At 50.6% G+C, this 18001-nt stretch overlaps 1 protein-coding gene across 1 annotated transcript; it reads left to right on the forward strand.

The window, feature by feature from the left end:
* The first annotated feature begins 317 nt into the window (after positions 1-317).
* On the forward strand, positions 318-11781 carry P3H3 (prolyl 3-hydroxylase 3). The gene is made up of 15 exons (XM_021549072.3): positions 318-725; positions 1271-1423; positions 2109-2295; positions 2423-2554; positions 3417-3550; positions 3819-3908; positions 4228-4280; positions 4451-4509; positions 5665-5789; positions 5914-6009; positions 6990-7140; positions 7309-7426; positions 10196-10271; positions 10691-10831; positions 11087-11781. Exons 1-15 carry the CDS (start codon positions 318-320, stop codon positions 11297-11299), a joined length of 2136 nt encoding a protein of 711 aa, XP_021404747.2. The 3' UTR covers positions 11300-11781.
* Positions 11782-18001: the final 6220 nt, after the last annotated feature.

Raw genomic sequence — 18001 nt, forward strand, 5'->3', positions numbered from 1 at the left:
CCAAAGCACTTCTCCGTGCGACGGAGTATGAAGTGTCCAAGCGTGACTCCAAGGAGAGGCGTCCTTGGAGGCGTTTGGGTGACCGACCCCAAATGGGGGGTTCGCGTGGGGCGGCAGGCCAGGGGCCACGTCGGACCCAGCGGCGGCAGCACCGGCAGCCCCCGGGGCAGCGGCGGCTCCCGGCCGGCGCAGCGGGACCCGGGCCGAGCCTTCCCGCCCACCGCGGCCCCGGACCGGCGCCGCCCCCGGGGTGGGCCGAGCCCGGGGCCCGCCAGGACGCCCGCCCGCCGCGGACCCCTTCTCCTCCTCCCGGAGCCATGGCCTCGCTGCTGTGCCTCAGCCTGCTGGCCGCCGCCGCGGCCGCCACGTCGCCGGGCCGGCTGGTGCCGTTCGACCTGCTGTACGCGGACGGGGTGCGGGCGTACCTGGCGCGGGACTGGGCGCGGGCGGCCGAGCTGCTGCAGCGCGCCCTGCACAGCTACGCGGGGCTGCGGGCCGCCCGCCGCGCCTGCCGCGCCGCCTGCGCCCGGGAGGAGCCGTTCCCCGGCGGGCCCGGCTGGGAGGCCGCGCTGCTCGGGCCGGTGCTGCGGCGCGCCGGCTGCCTGCAGCGCTGCCTGCGCCGGCGGCTGCGCCCCGCGCCCTCCGCGCACCGCGCCGGCCGCGCCGTGCGCCGCGACTTCCAGCGCAGGGAGCCCTACAACTACCTCCAGGTGGCCTTCTTCCAGGTGGGCGAGCCGCAGCGGGGCGCGAGTTGCCGACGGCTCTCCCAGAGGGTCCCCGGGTAGCCGGGGGGTGGACGCCTTTCCTTCAGCCTCGAGAAGAGACAACCGAGAGGGAGCCGTATGGATGTGCATAAATGTCTACGAGGGGGTTGCCAAGGGAATGGAGCCAGGTTCTTCTCACGGGTGCCAGTCGCTACAAGAGGCAACAGGCAGAAACTGATGCACAAGAAGTTCCACCTTTAGGGGGAATATTAGGAAGAGCTTTGCTATGTGGGTGACCATGCACTAGAACAGATTGCTCAGAGCAGAGGGAATCTCCCTCACCGGAGACATTCCAAAACCATCTGGATGCAATCTGGTGCCATGTGCTGTAGGACAACCCTGCTTGTGCGGGGAGGTTGGAGCAGATGACCCGCTGTGGTCTCTTCCAATGTGACCCATTTTGTAATTCTGTGATTCTGAACCCGGGAAGTAGCTGGGGTGAGGGGTGGGTGTGAACAGCAGAGACCTACAGGAGCATGACAGGCACTGTTGCCTTTTCTCCGCAGCTGAAGAAGCTGGATCAGGCCGTGTCTGCCGCTCACACCTTCTTCGTCGCTAATCCCCAGCACCTCCAAATGCGGGAGGACATCGAGAAGTACCGCCGTATGTCAGGGGTGAAGTCAGACAGCTTCCAGGACTTGGAGGCCACGCCACACTGGGTGAGGGCTCAGTGCAGAGCCACGCATGAGCAGCTTTTATTCCACCCTAGGGACCAGTCTGGAACCCTGATCTGTTCCTATGCAAAGGCCATGGCTTGAGACAGGCCCCCATACACAGAATCATATAGAGATTCAGCTTGAAAAGAGCCTTTAATGATCACCTAATCCCAGTCCCCTGCCATAGGCAGGGATACCTTTCACTAGATCAGGTTGCTCAAAGCCCCATCCATTCTGTCCTTGGAACACTCTGAGGGATGGGACATCCACAGCTTCTCTGGGCAACCTGCTTCAGTGTCTCCTACATCAAAGTATCTTATCTCCAGTGCAACAAATATTTATCTTCCATCAAAATGCTTTTTCAGTTTAATACCATTGCCCCTTATTCTGTCACTACAGGCCTTGGTCAAAAGTCTTGCTCAGACCCCTTTGTGTCTGAACGGCTGCGGGAAGATCTCCCGGCAGCCTTCTCTTCAAGGTGAGGACAAACCACTGCAAGTGTGACAGAGAGACTTTTTGATGACAGTTATTTGGCTTTAGTCTAGGATTTGCTGTCACTGTGTGGTTGACTGTGCATGAGCAGGTGGGCCGCTTTATGTCAGCCCCATCCTATGAGCGACTCAGAAGTCTCAGGGCATCCTTTGGTGTCACCCACACTGATGAAGGGACCTGGATCTGTCCTTCACAGGAGGCATATGAGGCTGGTGTGCAGCACTATGATGCAGATGAGTACCTGCAGGCTGTGGCCGGGCTGGAGGAGTCACTCTCAGAGGCCCTGTCAGCACTGGAAGAGTGTCGTGCCCTGTGTGAAGGGCCTCGGGAGGATGAGGACGAGGAGGAGAAAATGCAGCCTGGCCTGTATGAAGCCATTGCAGGTAGTGTTAGAGGCACAGAGGGTTGGGTAGGAAGGCTGTGCTCCCCACACTGGGCACATCCCATCACCCAGCACCCCTGTCTGGAAGAAGTGTGGGCTACTGCCTTTCTTGCTCCCCTCTCTTGCAGCCCATTATATTCAGGTTTTGAAGTGCAGGCAGCAGTGCGTCCTGGAAATTGCCACAAAGCCGGGGAGAATTTCTGCCACAGAAGATTTCATACCCTCTCACCTTGATTTGCTGCAGTTTGCCTACAGCCAGGGTGAGCAGAGCCACAAACCAGCAGGCTGTACTGTGGCACCCCTACACTTGCCCTTTGCCTCTGATCCTGGAGGGCAGCATTTCATGGGGAAAAATGGCACACTGTCCTGAGCTCTACTTCTGTTTACCCCCTAACTCCTCTGTTCAAGTCTGTGGCCACCTTGGGAGATGTCCCTTGTGGTCTCTTTCAGTCTCATTGCCCAGCATCTGTGGGGTGAGGCTGTTCCCCATGTCTTTCCTCCAGCACACTTTTTCAGGACCTTGTTCTAGCTATTTACTGAGTATTTTATATCCTCCTTTTCAGTACATGATTCCAGACGAGGCTCCCCCTTCCTGCCTAAAGGCTGCACATCTCACCTCAGCAGTGGTGTTCCCTCTGAGGCAACCCTACCTGCCTACCTGCTGAACTGATGGCTTGGCATGACACTGGTCATCCTGTCACTCTGTCACATTCACACATCCCTCAGCCCTTCTTTTGCATAACCCTGCCTCTCCCCATACTGACCCAACTGTTCTTACTTCCTCTGTCAGACAGCTGGTAAAACTTGTATCTCAAAGAAGCTGCTAGACCCCTCATCTTGTCTGTTGCATGAGGGAAGTGAGACCATCTCTCTTTTAAAATATACCTACTTTTAATCTGTTTATTGTAAACCAGCTCCCAATAAGTATTAAAGGCATGCCTGTTCTGTACCAGGATCATTCCCATCGCTGGGTGGAAGCCCTGCTAGGCAGGGGTTGATGTGTACTTGGTGTAAGGCCAGCTGCCAGATCCCGACAGGGACACTGGGTGCTGCTGGCCTGCACACATTTGCTGCTCAAGTCTTTCAGATATGTGTGTTTGTTCTCTTCTGTCCCTGCACAAGTTGGGAACCAGACACTGGCTGCTGAATGTGCCGCTTCCTACTTGCTCTTCTATCCCACGGATGAGCCCATGTTGGAGAAGATGAAACAGTATCGCACAGAACTGGGAGAGGATGCAGCTGTCACAGCCAGACAGGTAGCTACAACTCCAGGTCTGTCCTTTTTGGTCCTCCCCTGTCCCACAGGACAGGATCACAGTCCAAGAGACAAAAAGGGAAAGGTGTTTCACTGCAGACATGTGCCAAAGCCAGGACTGAAGAAACTGGAGTTTACATCTAGTCTGTCACAGTCAGTGTCCCTTCAGGACAAAAACGGGCACAGTGATGGGGTCAGGCTTCTGCCCTGGACAGGGAAGGGGTTGTCTTTTGTGAGGTGCTTGTTTGACAGTCTCTTTGCTTCCTTAGAATATTCAGCATTATGTGCAGAGATCTTTGATGGAGAAGAAGTTGATTTATTATGCAGTAGAACATCTGGGAGAAACTTTTAATGACCCTGTAAGTAACAGTATCATCTTAATCTTCCTGCCGTGGCTTCACCAATTGTTCACAATCACAGTTGTCAGAATTTACTTTAGTTGGCCATGATCCAGAAATGATCAGATGCTGATGAGGAGGACCCCCAAGTCCTTATGAGGTGGATCTTTAAGGCCTTTCTGCTGCTCCAGGACTGAAGTTAGTTTGAAATTGCTGCTCAATTTGCATTGGCTCCATTTGTCTGTCCTGAGAAGTGAGCCACAGTGGTTGGTCTGATACTCACTGGAGCAGCAATGCAATTTTTGCTGTGTACTGAACCACTTATGTTTTTGTCCTACAGGATCTTTGGACTCCAGATGAGCTGATTCCTGAAAACCTAAGGGAGAAACACAGGTAATATTATATAATATGCAGTATAAGTAGGGGTGGTACAAGGAACAGTAATATGTAGAGAAATGGGCACAAAAGGAACGGAAAAGATGTGAAATGCTGCTACAGAGGGGGGTTGGGCATAGCTCTGTGTACTGACAGCCCTGGTCTCTGTTTTTGCCCTTGCTCCCGAGAGAGGATCAGGAGAAGCAAAAGCAGGAAACTCTGGATATGGAAGAGAGGGAGAAGAGGGGTGAGTAAAAGAGCTTGAAGGAGGTCTTGGATGCAGTCAGCCTGACTTACTCAGGCTAAGTGCTGTCTTCCACCCTCAGACACTGGAATGCTAGCATAGAGGCAGACTGACTTGAATGGCTCAGCAAGGCTTCTCACTGTTCTTTTTCTCCTCTTTGATGCATGTGTAATCTTGCAAAATCTTACTGCGTACATCTCTGGCATGCGAACTCAGAGGGCATTGTGGCTGGAGAAGCTGAGAGCAGCCTGAATGTGTGTCAAGCCCGTGGACATGCAGATCCCTGTTCAGTGTGCCAGCAGTGTCTACACCAAACCTGGTTCAGCTCCACCAGCCCGACTTCAATCAACACTTTTCTGAAAGGGACATGAAGGGAGGGGCCGGGAAATGGAAACTGGAAGCAGGCAATGTAGCTTGGGCAAGTCGTTCCCTGAAAAGCAGAAGTCCAAGGGGTTTGTGGCCAAATGATACAGGCTGCAGTGCAGAGTCTCGTGTTCTTGCTGGTCCCCTATTCTTATGTGCAGAGCCTCTTGAAGGGCTCAGTCGTGGAGTCTTTGCTTAAAATGACCCCAAGTGGTTCTCTGCTGTGGCACACGTGAGAGCAGAGCCTTCTAAGGGCCTGAGTGCCTTGGCTTTCCTTATCATCCAGAAGTCAGAGGGGTTGGGAAAAAAGGCTGAAGATCAAAAAGCTAAATCATCAGCTAATATCCAGTGCTTCTCTTTGGGGTGAAAAAAGCAGAAAGATTCACCAGACATAATTCTTGAATAAGATGTTGATGAAAGATGATTGGAAGGAGGGTTGATGGAGGTGTTTACCTGCTTCTTTTCTCCAGAGCTTCACTCCAGTAGGCTGGACCTGTTCCACTGCTGCAATCCACAGTGCACTCAACTTCTCCCAGCTCCCTGCTGCTCTCCCAGCAAGTCCCAAGTCTCTGCTGGCTCCTGAAGCACGTGCTGTAGGCCAGCTTCCCCAGCTGGTGCTCTGATTCCCCTGAAGCATGTGAGGGGTCTGCAAGGAGCGGGCACTTCTGGGGAACTGTCCTGTCTTCTCAGAGAATGTATAGTGTCTCTCCACTTCCTTATCCAGGCTGGGGGCTGGTGTCTGAGGGATTCTTGTCCAAAGCCTGCTCATGCCTATCCGTGCTTGCTTCTCAATAGGTCCTTTGCCTTTTGAGGGTATTGCTGTCACAATGGATTCCCAGCAGATGAATGGAACCCAGAGGGTTGTTTTTGACAGAGTGCTGACAGAGTCTGAGTGCAAGGACCTTCTCCGACTGACAAAGGTGAGGCCAGGGTCCTGTAAGAATTCCTGTGTGTGTACTTTCCTCCTCAGCAGGCAGGGCAGTAGGGTTTCCATGGAGAAGAGGTGGCAGCCTAATGCATGTCATCCGTATCCTTCTATTCCAGGCAGCAGGGGAAGCAGGAGATGGATACCGGGCAAGACGGTCGCCTCACACCCCACATGAGAGATTTGAAGGGTTAACTGTTCTCAAGGCCGTGCAGGTAAAATGCATCTATGAGTCTGCTGCCTTCTTAATTGTCCAGAAAAAGAGTTTGCCACCTGAGGGTTTTCTGTGAGTTGCACTCTGGGTGGTGTCAGGGGTGAGCTGTCTCCCTCACAACACTTGTGGTCTCCTCTGACCTCCTTCCTCCTCAGCACATTCAGGGATCTTGAAGGTGGAAGGCTTGACAAGTACTTTCTCTTCTGTGAGGCACGGTTTGGGGACTGCTTCTCCCTGTGAGGTATCCCTACAGACACGCTTAGTTTAGAGCTGGAGAATAAATTAAGGTAGAAGGAGCCTCTTGAGATCTCTGATCTGACCTCCAGCTTGCAGCATGTCTAATTCCAAAGCTAGATTAAATCCCTTGATTCTTTATGTAGGCAAGTTCTAAATATTTCCTAGAGTGGGGATTCTCCAGCCTCTCTGGGCACCTTTTCTGGTGCTGTACCAGTCTTGTGAGGGTGAAATTTTTCTTTATATCTAGCCAAAATTTCCCTTGCTGCAGCTTTGGTCTGCTGCTTCTTTTCAGTGTGTCTCTCTGAGGAGACACTGTCTCCATCTCCTCTATAATCCCCTTTCAGGTGACAGGAGGCTGTACTTAGATGTTCCTTTGGCCTTCTCTTCTCTAGACTGAAGAAAGCCAAATCTTTCAGCCTGTTTTTCTAAGTCGTGTGTTCCAACATTCCTGCCATCTTGGGACTCTTCATTCAAGACTCACTTCAGTCTTCTAGTATCTCTTGTGTAGTGGGACATCCAAAATTATGCAGCTTTACAGATGTGGCTTCATGGGCCAAGGAGAAGGAAATAATTACTGTGCTGTACAGTTGTACTCCTGAGTTATAATTGAATGAGAAAATGTGTTCTTTTCTTGCCTGAGTGACCACAGGACTTTACAAAGGTCTCTTCTTCTGTGCTGTGTACGTGTATCATTTCATAGAGTGTCTTTGTAAGTATTGTAACAGACTTGTTTTTCACTTGTAGCTGGCCCAAAATGGGGACGTGGAATGGAGGGACGCCAAATTGCTTCTGCAGGCTAGCGAGAAATCTCGGAAAATCATAGAGTCCTATTTTACTCCTGGAAAGAAACTCCATTTTTCGTTCACACACCTTGTGTGTCGCAGAGCTGTAGATGGTAAAGAACCTTTTATCCTGTTAGTGCCTGCCTCCCAGAGAGTCTCCTCACTCCCAGCCATGTGCTCTCAGGAGATTATCCTCCATGTATTCTCACTGTATCCCTTTCCCTCTGCTTTATTCTTTCTTGAAACTGAAAATGCCCATATTCCTTTTTGTATATTTTCAGGGGAGCAGGAAGGTCGCATGGATCTTAGTCATCCTGTCCACGCTGACAATTGTCTCTTGGATCCTGAGGGGCAAGAGTGCTGGAAAGAACCTCCTGCCTATGTGTACAGGGACTACAGGTAAGAGCAGCTGCATTGGATCATGTGAAGATATCCCTGGCTCCATCAGAGGATGAGCTTAGCTTATAGAAACCAGGTGATGGTTGGCTCAGAGCCATCCAGGACTGTAGCATCAGGCCAAAGGCTGCATCAGCAGCTTCAGAACAAGGTGTAAAACACCTTCCCTGGGTTGGGAAGACCTGCCCTTTCTCCTTCCTTGCTTCACACAGCCAGCTTTAATAGAGAGCAGAATGAGGCTAGGAGGCTGCACAGATTAGAACCATGGTATCAAACTGCTATCTTGTGGGTCTACCACAGTACTACAGTCAGCTGCCAGCCCTTTTGACAGGCTGTTTCTTGTAGTCGAGTTCCATATTTTACAGAATTCTGTGAATTATAAGGGATATTCGAGCTCCTTGGATTCCTTTTGTTTGAGCAGTCAGTGTACTTCAGTGACTGTTCTCTCAAGATTCACTGCAAATACTTTGTCTTGGGTTTTTCCATTCCACGTGAGAGTTTATGTTTTTTCCAGCCTGTGGCAGGTTTTGTTACTCTTCTGTGAAAGAACCTGAAATATAGTTTAATGGTGATGCCAGTTGTTGCACACTGCAGCCAGATGAGGTCAGTTCACTACAGCTGATTCCTCCTGCTTGCCATCTCATCCCTGAGCATCCAGAAATTTTACTTGTCTTTTCTTTGAATGGTAGCTATATCTAGAGCAGAAATCTCTTAAGAAGTTGTGATAAAGATATGGGACTTAGAGGGAATTCTAGTATAACTGAGTTGTTTCCCTTTGGATAGCAGTGTTTACTTGGTATAACCAAATTGTAAAGTTACCAGACTTTGTTGTGTAACTACTTAGATGTCCCTCCTGTGAGAAAGCTGTCCTGTCCCTTCACTGCTCCCTGGTTTCTCTGACTTCCACATGAATGGATGGTAAAATACCTTCCCAGGATCTATGCCACTGAGCTATTTTTGGGAGTATCCCTGTCCCCTTACAGCTCAAGTTGTGACTGCCCAACCAGCTTAAGGGCTGAGCTCTTACAGTGTCCTTTTGAATAAAGTCCCTGTGTTCCAAACTTCCTGGATCTTTCCTATGAATCTGTGCTATGGGCATTAATTATAATATTGAGCAGGATTGGGCCCAGGGGCCCACGAGTTCCAGTAAGGCTGCTCTGGGTGCACAGTGCTCCTTTGGGTGCCAGCAGTGCACTGGTCCCTGTGTGCTTTCATGCTCATCTTCACCTTCTCTTTTCATTAGAAATTTCCCCCATGGCACCATTCTGAGTCCTTTTACCACAGTCCAAACTGCTGAGATTGAGCATGTAGTGTTTCCTTGGAAAATGCACTATTTTTTCAATCATTATGTGGGTAGCCCAATCTGCTTTTAGTACCCCCATGTTACATTTTAAGACCATTTTCCGTTTGCTTCTTGTCCTCCAATTACCCTTCTCAGAAATGGAGTCTAAAGCCCTGCAGACTATTGAGGTCAGGATAACACAGTTTATGCTTCAACCATTATCCCTACCTTCCTGTCCCTTTGGATGTGTGAGAGCTGTCCTTGCTTTTCTCCACTCATGTCAGCACTCTGGCTTCACAGCCTCGTTAAAACCCTGTGGCAGAAGAGCTACAACTTCCTGGGTTCCAGGACTGGTAATCCTCTCACTGCCCTCATGTCCTTAACATTGCTTCAGCAACCACAGTGTTCATTTGTATTTCTTCCTCTGTGTTCCATTAATTATGAGCCTCTGTTGTTCCTCTATTGTAAATGCAGGCGAACCCGATGGGAAGAAATTACGATGTCTGACTCAATTCAGAAGGCTGAATTATTTATTTATTATAACTATGCTAAAATACATTAATATACTATATAAAAGGAGGATACTGAAACGACATACTGCTTTCTATGACTCTATCTCTAAACCTCCCACAACTCGTGACCCTCTCTCAAGAGTCCAGCCCCAGGTGGGTTGGATTGGCCATCAGGCTCAAACAATCCTCACCAGAATCCAATCAAGCACTCACTCCAGGTAAACAATCCTCCAAACACATTCCCCACAGGAAAAACAAGGAGCAGAAATAGAAGTTGTTTTCTCTTTCATTTCTCTCTGTGCACCTCTATGAAAATCCTGAGAGGGAGAGAAATGTGCTTGCCACATTCCTCTGATGTTTTCTATCAGCTTAATCGAATACCAAGAAGAACCCGGGCAGTTTGTGGTCCATTCTTTCACCTACTTGACTGTGGGCTCACCTGTGCTGTACAGTGGCCTCATTACTTCTCTTCTTGTATAACTTTAGTGAAGTTTCTTGGTTTAATTTTCTTTTCTACATGCACCAGGCCCCTTTTTGATCATTCCAATTCTAATGTTACCCTGAAATTGCTTGACTGTTAAGACATGGCTTTCTTTGCTGATCAGTCTCCTCTTCCAGGAATTGAGTTATTCCCAACCTTGAAACATAAGCAGCAGGTTAGAAACAAGGTCTGTCAAGCCTAGGGCATTGTCACAACAGTGCCACAGATTGCATGCTGCAGGGTATTAGGAACAAACCAAAATAAAACGGGACAAGTGTGTAGAGCTAATTCCCTGGCATTCTCTCCCAGCCTCCTGTGGCTTGCAGCTCAGGGACTCCCCTGAGCTAGGCACTGCTGTACTTAACACCCTCAGATGGATTCTCCTGCTAACTGGTCTGCTTGCTTTTGAACCTGTGACAAGGAGTGTGGGGAAGCACCTGGGAGGAATAAGCTTCACTGTACATATGTACTCTTTTTTTTTTTTTTTTTATCCACAGTGGCATTCTCTACCTCAATGATGACTTCAAAGGTGGAGGCCTTTTCTTCACTGAAATGGACACTGTGACCGTCACAGTAAGTCTGGGACTGGCCAAAAGAGGGAGAGAGGACTGAGGGCGAGACTTAGTCTGGGCAGGAGCAAACTGTTTGGTTATTGGATCCCACCACTCCAAAAACAATCCCATGATGGTGCAGTGGCAGATTCAAATAGGGGCAGCTAAAGGGAAATTGAGGCAAATCTCAGACAGAGCAGAGTTTGACTCTTTCCTAGCTGAGATTTCCCAGGCTCTTTCAGTCTGTGGGTGTCTGTGACCTTTGTTGTCCCATTGATTCTCCCTGTCCCTCTCCAAGGCCTGCCTTGCTCATAGACTGTAGATTCCTAGCAGCTCTCTGCTCTTCCACGTTCCCAGAGGCAGTGTCACCTCTGTAGAAGCACTGTGTACTCCGGAGCAGGGGTCTGCTGGCTTCACAGTCTCTTGTCTCTCTCCTGGCAGGCCGAGGTGCGTCCCAAGTGCGGGAGGCTGGTGGCCTTCAGCTCTGGCAAGGAGAACCCCCATGGCGTGTGGGCCGTGAGCCGCGGACGGCGCTGCGCCATCGCCCTCTGGTACACGCACTCCCAGGAGCACGCTGAGCAGGTGAAGGGCCATGCCGAGGGACAAATACAAGTAGCTCCAGTGGGATCAAATCCCACTGGGGAACAGCTTTTGGGCTTTCCCTTGGGGCAGAGCATAGTGCAGCAGCTGGGGGCTGCCCTTGGACAGGGTGTCTGGTGGACTGGCCAGCCTGGGATGGGTCCTGCAGGGGATTGGGCTCTGGAGCGGTCGGGTGGATGTGCTTTGTCGAGACCCCAGCAGGGAGGATTCACATAATTTCTGTCTCCATGGCTGCAGGAACGGGTGAAGGCAGAGGAGCTGATGGAGCAGAGGGCTGTGGAGCAGGACCAGCCTGATGGAGATGAACATCAGGGAACTGGTCGCAGCAGCAGATCCTCCTCAGAGGCTCGTGCTCCCAGGCGTGCAGGCAAGCCTGCAGACCAGGGACAGAAGCCTGGCTTGGACAGGAAGCAGCACCCCAAGGTGCTACGGGCCAGAGATGAGTTCTGAGGGCATGGGGCCCTGTGGACTGTCACACACCACGCCTGGCAGGTCACGGAAGGACCGGGACCACGGAGGCCTGGGGCAGTGTATTAGTGTGGTAGAGCTGTAGTGATGGGGAGGGGTGCAGCTTTCTTCTCTGTGGTGTCCCAGCAGCTGAAAAATGGGAGAAGGACACAGTGTGGAAGTCAGTGACACCAGGAACTTTCTTCACTGCCTCACCCTGTTTGCCTCACTGAGAAGTAAGAAGACAAAGTCTTCTCACCCCACTCCTCTCACTGCTAACTTCTTGGCCATCCAGGGCTAAATGTGAGAGGGGGAGGAGGAGCCTGGAGTCTTTCGGTGAGGGCTGTCTCACATTCAGGAGCTCAAAACTAAAGCGCTTCAATTTCCTAAGCACCTGCAAACTCCAGAACTTTGCAAAGTGACCTGAGACAGGAAAGGTGAGGGACTGTGAATAGATGGAATAAAAGCCAAATGCTGGACACAGATATTGATGGGAGCTTGAGTCTGTATACCAGGGCGACGTGCACACTTGTTTCTGATTGAAATTTAATTAACAAATGATGGGAGGGGATTGAGCCCTCAGTGAAAGATAACAGTATTTACCCAGATGTCAGCTACTTCCAGTAAGGGAGAGCAAGAAAGTCAGCTGTGACATGGCTAACATGGAAAGGGTGAGGAGTGCCTTTAAGAAAGAGCACTGTGCACTCACATTTCCCTGTATCAAGACTTTTTTTTTTGTTTTCATTTTTTTTCCACTCTCCATGCACTAAATTGTCCCTGAAAGCAGAAAAGAGATTTTGTTTATCATTTTCCACCCTGATAGAAAGACAATCTGCTGTCACTGCCCAGAGGATTAGTGTCCCGAGATGGGATTATATTGTAGTCAAATAGGAATTGAATGGGGTGGATATGGAGTATCTAAAAGAGCAGTGACCCTTTTCCTGGGAAGCATTAGAGCAAGAGATCAATCTGTGGTCATGACATACTCAAGCCTTGATGAGTTGTGCATGGAGACCCCAAGTGCAGTTCAAGTGGAAGAAATCCTTAGAGCCAGAGGCAGTGGTGTAAGAGGTGGGTGAGTGATCCCCTTTGTCACTGTTGGCACAGGGCCCCTGCTCCATGGAAAGGGAAGTCCTTCCTCAGTCTGAATCCTGATGCTTCTTAACATGCAGGCTTGGGAAACTTCTGTTGGCAACCCTTTTTGCTTTCCATCCCCTTCTCCAGGGTCACAGGAAAATGTTTGATGTGTGCATTTCAAATTCCCTCTCCCAAGCAAAGGAGCCTGTCACATCCCAGCACCCACATGTCCATCCCAATGATTTCTGCGGGGTGCTGGGTGGTTCCTAGTTGATGAAGACACTTTGGGGGCCGAGGGGCCAGTGTCCACATCTCTGGCTTGCTTTGCCCAAAGGTGGCCTGGGTGATTAGACTGATGGCCTCCTGACGTCAGATGAGATCCGTTAAAAGGTATTTATCTCAGGCTTGGGCCAAAGCCGCGGGAGAGATTAAAAGAGATTGAGGCCAAGATAATCCCCTCGCAGCATCCCACTAAAGTGGCTGCCAAAAGGCATGCCACCAAATCTTTTGCCACCCCTGGCCCCTGTGCCCAGTTCTGTTTTCCCCATCCAGAGCTCTGTTCACAGCCGAGAGAGGGTGTGATGGCCCTGCCATTGGTTTTTCCTTTGCAGGCCCTCTCTGGTGGCATCATCCCTCTTTCTGCCCTGCCCAGGACACAAGTGACATGCTGTCCCTGGGAAAACAGGAATTCCTGTGACTCTGAGGTACAGCAAGCCCTGCCCTGGTGGCTGATAATCCTAGGCTGTTCTGGCTAATCTTCACTTTATTAGTTTGTTGCTGATATAAACAGAGAGAGTCAAATCCGCCTGGGATTGTTTCTTTCCCTTCAGGAGCAGTGTGCTACTCTCTCTTTTCACCCCTCCCCATCCACCTGCTTTGCATTACGTCCCAATCCGATTTCCCCAAGTCTCTGGTGTCTGATTTAATTTGCCTGACGCTGCTCCTGGAATCAGCCCTCCCCCAACCCCTCCCGTCCACAGCCTTCCAGCTCCCCATGGGGAGATCAGTCCTGGGAGAGGCTGAGGAGCAGAGAGGGAGCAAGGGACTCGCTGGCTGGACGAACGGGACTGGCTGGAGACTGCAGAGGTACAGGGGACTTTGGGGCAGTGAGGAGCCATTCTCAGCAAGGGAGGCAGGCTGTGAGGGTCCCATCCAGGAGGGTCTGCAACCCACCTTGCTCTACAGATCCCGGTAAGTTTGCCGCCTTGCAATGCCTGAGGTCACCTTGGTGAACCTGGCGTTTGGAACCCTGAGTTTCTTGGAGTGATTCTGTGGGGAGACTTTGAACAAGGGCTCATCCCATCAGAGGATGAGGGAGGGTAAGATCATGGAAAGGAGTTGGGGTTAGCACTGAAGTGTCCTTACAGTGATGAGAGAGCTTTGCGCTGGGATGCACTGCTTGTTCTCCACTTGGCAGGTAAATCTCACCAGTTTCCAGGCTGGAGCGGGAGAGTAGCACCTCCTCTGATCGACCTGGCACTCCCAGTGCGCCCTAGGTGCACCTCTTTGCAGCTGGCTGCTGTTCTGGGTGCAGAAGGAGCCCTCAGAAAGCAAGGAGCAGAGCAGGGTAATTTTACCCTCACCTTTGACCTCCATCACAGGAGAGAGGGATCATCTCTATCCGGCTCTGCAAGGAGCCCAGGGTCACCAGGGCGAGCCTGCGAAGCTGGTCAGGGATTACACAGAGACCCAGGGATGCTGCCTGTTCCCACTGTGTCCTTCTTGCACCTTTCCCTTTTCCATTCACAGCCCTCTCCCAACATTTCACAGAGCAACCACTCCTTCTGCAGCATGGGGGAAGCTACCCAGGAGCAGACAATAAGAGGGTTCACCTTGCCTCTTTTTCCCACCTATTACTTGCACCCTTATCCCCACCAGGGAGTGATGCAGGTGACTTGGAGGGACAGCCTCCAGGGAGCAAGCTGGGCCACCTCCATGGCACTGTGCAAGGATATGGCCACTGCTCTGGAAAGTCAGGGTGTGGCAGCAAAAGGCAGAAGATGGATGATTCCAGATCCCCCTCCGTCTTGCACCACAGCAGAGGCATTTGATCTGCTATGAGCAGACACCAAAGGACTCAGGATGGGTTTGACTGCCCACAGACAGGAGTGCTGCAGCAAGAAGTATGTTAGAAAAGCAGGAGGGGAAAGAACTGTTATGTTGGAGAGCAGAAGAACTGATTTCCAAAGCCAAGAGCTGTGAACTGGATGAGCACAGCTAAGGCAGAGCTCAGAACAGGGCTGGCATGAACTGACCAAGCCCAGGCTCTGTTTGACTATGCCCTACTTGCTCCTGGTAGTGCTTGCAGGAGGCAAAAGTCTGGAACAGGTGCCAAGGTCCTCCTGTCAGCAGCTGTGCTGAGAGTGGTGAATTGTTTCTTTCAAAGGTACCTAAGGACTTGGTTTCCTCTTCTGCTTAGCATTCACTTGAAAGAGCCCTTACTTCCAGAAAGAACCAAGTGTGCACCATTTAGAAGCCTTTCCCATTAAAACTAGCCTGGGCAACCACCATGAGCAACTGTGAGCTGATCCTTAGATCCACTAGAAATGTGTAGTCCTAAGGTCCTGCGGGTCAAGGCAGGAACATGCTTTGGCCAAACTCCATTTCTCTTTCTTCTGTTCTTCTCCCATTTTGTTCCTCCCATTTCCTGCCCTAAATTTACATGACCATAACAAGCTGCTCTTTTGCACACCTGCCCTGGTCCTCCTGGGAGGCAGCTGCACTACGCTGGGGATAACTCATTCTCCACAAATTGCACTGGGATGTGACGGATGGAGGCGACAGGCAAAAGATAGAGCTATTATTATCACTCATCTGTAGCTCCTTGTCCTTCTGAGGCTGAGAACAATTCCCAACTTCATTTAGAGTGTTCTCTCAGAGGGATTTAAGGGTTCGGACACAGTCCTGAGCTGCACCTTCTCTATATTTAGCCCTTTTTATCCGTCCTCGACATCCTGCCCCTGCTGTTTGATCTGCCTAGGGCTCTGAAAGCCCCTCATCTGGTCGTGCAGCTTTAGAGACCAGTGAACTGGCATTCCCTTGCTAGTGCCAGAGTTGAGAAACAACCAGAGAAGGGGAAGAGTGTAGTGAAAAAGCAGGAGCAGTGAAAGGAAGACTGGGATCCAACGTAATGAGCAGGACGTGTACGGCCAGCTTCACTGGGAGTAGAAATTGGAAGGGAGAGAGAACAAGGTTCCCATCTCTGTGCAGGTCTGGGTGGGCAAAACCAGAAGTCTACAAAGAAAAATTAGGGCAGGTGGATGGACAGTGATCTCAGAGAGCCAAAGGTATATGAAATAACAGCCTGAGGAACTTGGGAACCAAGTAAAGCAGGCTGGAAGGAAGGAGTCAGAGGCAGAAGGTTACCTAGCAGGAAAAGGCAATCCAATGCTTAGGATTGATGGATCAGTCCTGAGGAACACTGGAAAAGGGCAAAGTGTGGGCCACAATGGTAGGGCTGGCTGCACAGGTGGCTGGAAGTTCAGGTGTGCCACTTGGTGTGCTGTCAGCTGTGACCGGAGCTGGATGGAGCCTGGCAGCCTCACTGTACACTGAAACTGAGGGGCAAACACTGCAGGAGAAGGAGGATGTGCAGCCTCTGACTAAAAGCAGCAAGGCATTCCCCAACATCTCCCCGCTCTGTCAGTCAGCTGAGAGGTGGAGTGAAATGCTAGCCCTTTCCCAAAGGAGGGGGAGTGGATAAAGGTGGGCTTTCATGGCCAGGGTCACTCAATGAGGTGCAGCTCTGCATCCTTGCTGGGAGGAGCCCCCTCATCACTGCTCTGTTGGAATAACAGAAGAAAAACTCTGTGGAATGGGCCCAGCTTAGGTGCTGCTCTGTTCCTGTCCTTCAGTGTAGCTGCAGGAGGCTGTGATTGGCATTTCCAGGCATGGCTCTGGCACCTTCCTCTGGGTCCTGGCAGTTCCTCCTGCTCCCTCACCATTTGCTGGGGCTGGCAGCCCCATCCAGTCCATTGACAGCAAGCAGGGAGGATTCAGCAGTGCTGTGGCTCTATCCAGCCCTGCAGGCAGCAGCAGGCACAAGTTTCTCTCTGCAAAATATATCCTGAAATAGCTTTGTGCTGGGATAGCCTCCCAGGAGCTAGGGGAAACCTGTATCTCATTCTCTTTCCTGCACTCAAAGCCATGCCTCAGGAATCATTGAACAAGCAAAAACTCATCATGCCTGAGGGATCAAAGGAAAGCCGTGGAAACATTCAAGGGAAGGCATTCTTAAAGGAAACTCAAAGGCTCTATGAAGCAGCAAGCAAAGGTGGGACTTGGGAGCTGTCTGGATGTGCTTGCCCACAGCAAGGGAGCAAGTCTGGCATGGAAGGAAGGACCCAAAGCCCCACTGACCAGAGGAAGTGAGGCCTTCAGGCAGCAGGGATGGAAGTGATGTGACCCGTAGGGACTGGGAGAATTTCTGCAGATGCTGCTGGAACATTTCTTGGGCAACACCTGGAGCGTATCTGGACACTTGCATCTATCCAGGTGAAATGTTGGATCAATTAAAGATCACTTTTGTCTACAAAAGTGGGAGATGCTAGAATTGCTGGTAAAGATTTAAGTGCATATAGCAAGAGAGAATGAAAGAGAGATGTTGTATAAGGATACAGTACACCTGCATCTTAAATATGGATTACAGTTCTGGTTCCTGCCCTCCCTGCAAAAACGTATCATCTCTGCTCTGTAAACTGAAAAAAAACTCATAGCACAACAGAGACAATAGGATGTAACAGCTTACATGGGAGGAATGACTAAGTTTGCTCTGCAGTCTGGAAAAGAGACGGGTATGACAAAGAAGTATAAAACACCAAGTGATGCAGAGGTGAATAGAGACCAGTTACTTGCTGATTCTTCCAACTCAAAATATAGCTACTCTCAAGTGGAGCTAGTGCCACTGGGAAATTATAGAAGCAGGAGCTTCTTTGCAGAGCCTGCCACCCAGCTGTGGAAATCATCGCCATGGGGTACTGAGGAGGCTGAACTTGGCATAGGCACAAAAATGGTGTGGACAAATGCAAAGAAGAAAAGTCCATCAAGGACTTGTATACAGTAATGTTGCTCTAGCTTTGGATGTCAGTGAAAAGCTAGGGCTGGGCAAGTAGGAGATGTACTCCTATCAGCTTACGTTATTCTTAGACCCTTCCCTAGGCATCCACCTTTCTTTTTATTTTAATTTGGTTTGGGTTTTTTTGGTTGGTTTGGTTGGTTTTGGCTTGGTTTTTGATGTGAAACTGGGAAGGAACCCTGAGAGAGTACCTCAAGAGCTCTGTAGATTTTATTGGTGGTCGGAGAGTTGGGTGGTCCTACCTGGTGAGGCTTTGCTTAGCACAAACAGCAGGAAATAGCCAATGGGCTCCCCCCATGAAGTTTCTTCCTCCTGGAGCTGAGATGGACAGCTTGGTCATGAGCAGAGAGAAGCTGATGAAGAGGACACAGGGTCTGGAATGGAGAGGTTAAAAATGAGTGGACAAGTATGGCCAGAACCTCAGCAAGAGGCTCTGGAGTTCTTTAGCTTTCCTATGTGTATGTGTAAGCAGGATCCAAAAAAAATGGACCTTTGACCAGGCCCAGCACAATATTCCCAAATGCTGAGGGTTGCGGCCAGATACAGCACGACAT

The sequence above is a fragment of the Lonchura striata genome, chromosome 2 (genome assembly GCF_046129695.1).
Source record: "Lonchura striata isolate bLonStr1 chromosome 2, bLonStr1.mat, whole genome shotgun sequence".
Taxonomy (NCBI): domain Eukaryota; kingdom Metazoa; phylum Chordata; class Aves; order Passeriformes; family Estrildidae; genus Lonchura; species Lonchura striata.

Bases quoted from the DNA above. Each gene is read 5' to 3' on its own strand.
- P3H3 (XM_021549072.3), top strand. From the start codon at position 318: ATGGCCTCGCTGCTGTGCCTCAGCCTGCTGGCCGCCGCCGCGGCCGCC. The intron at 726-1,270 runs GTGGGCGAGCCG...TTTTCTCCGCAG, and splicing joins TCCAGGTGGCCTTCTTCCAG to CTGAAGAAGCTGGATCAGGC. The intron at 5,790-5,913 runs GTGAGGCCAGGG...CTTCTATTCCAG, and splicing joins ACCTTCTCCGACTGACAAAG to GCAGCAGGGGAAGCAGGAGA.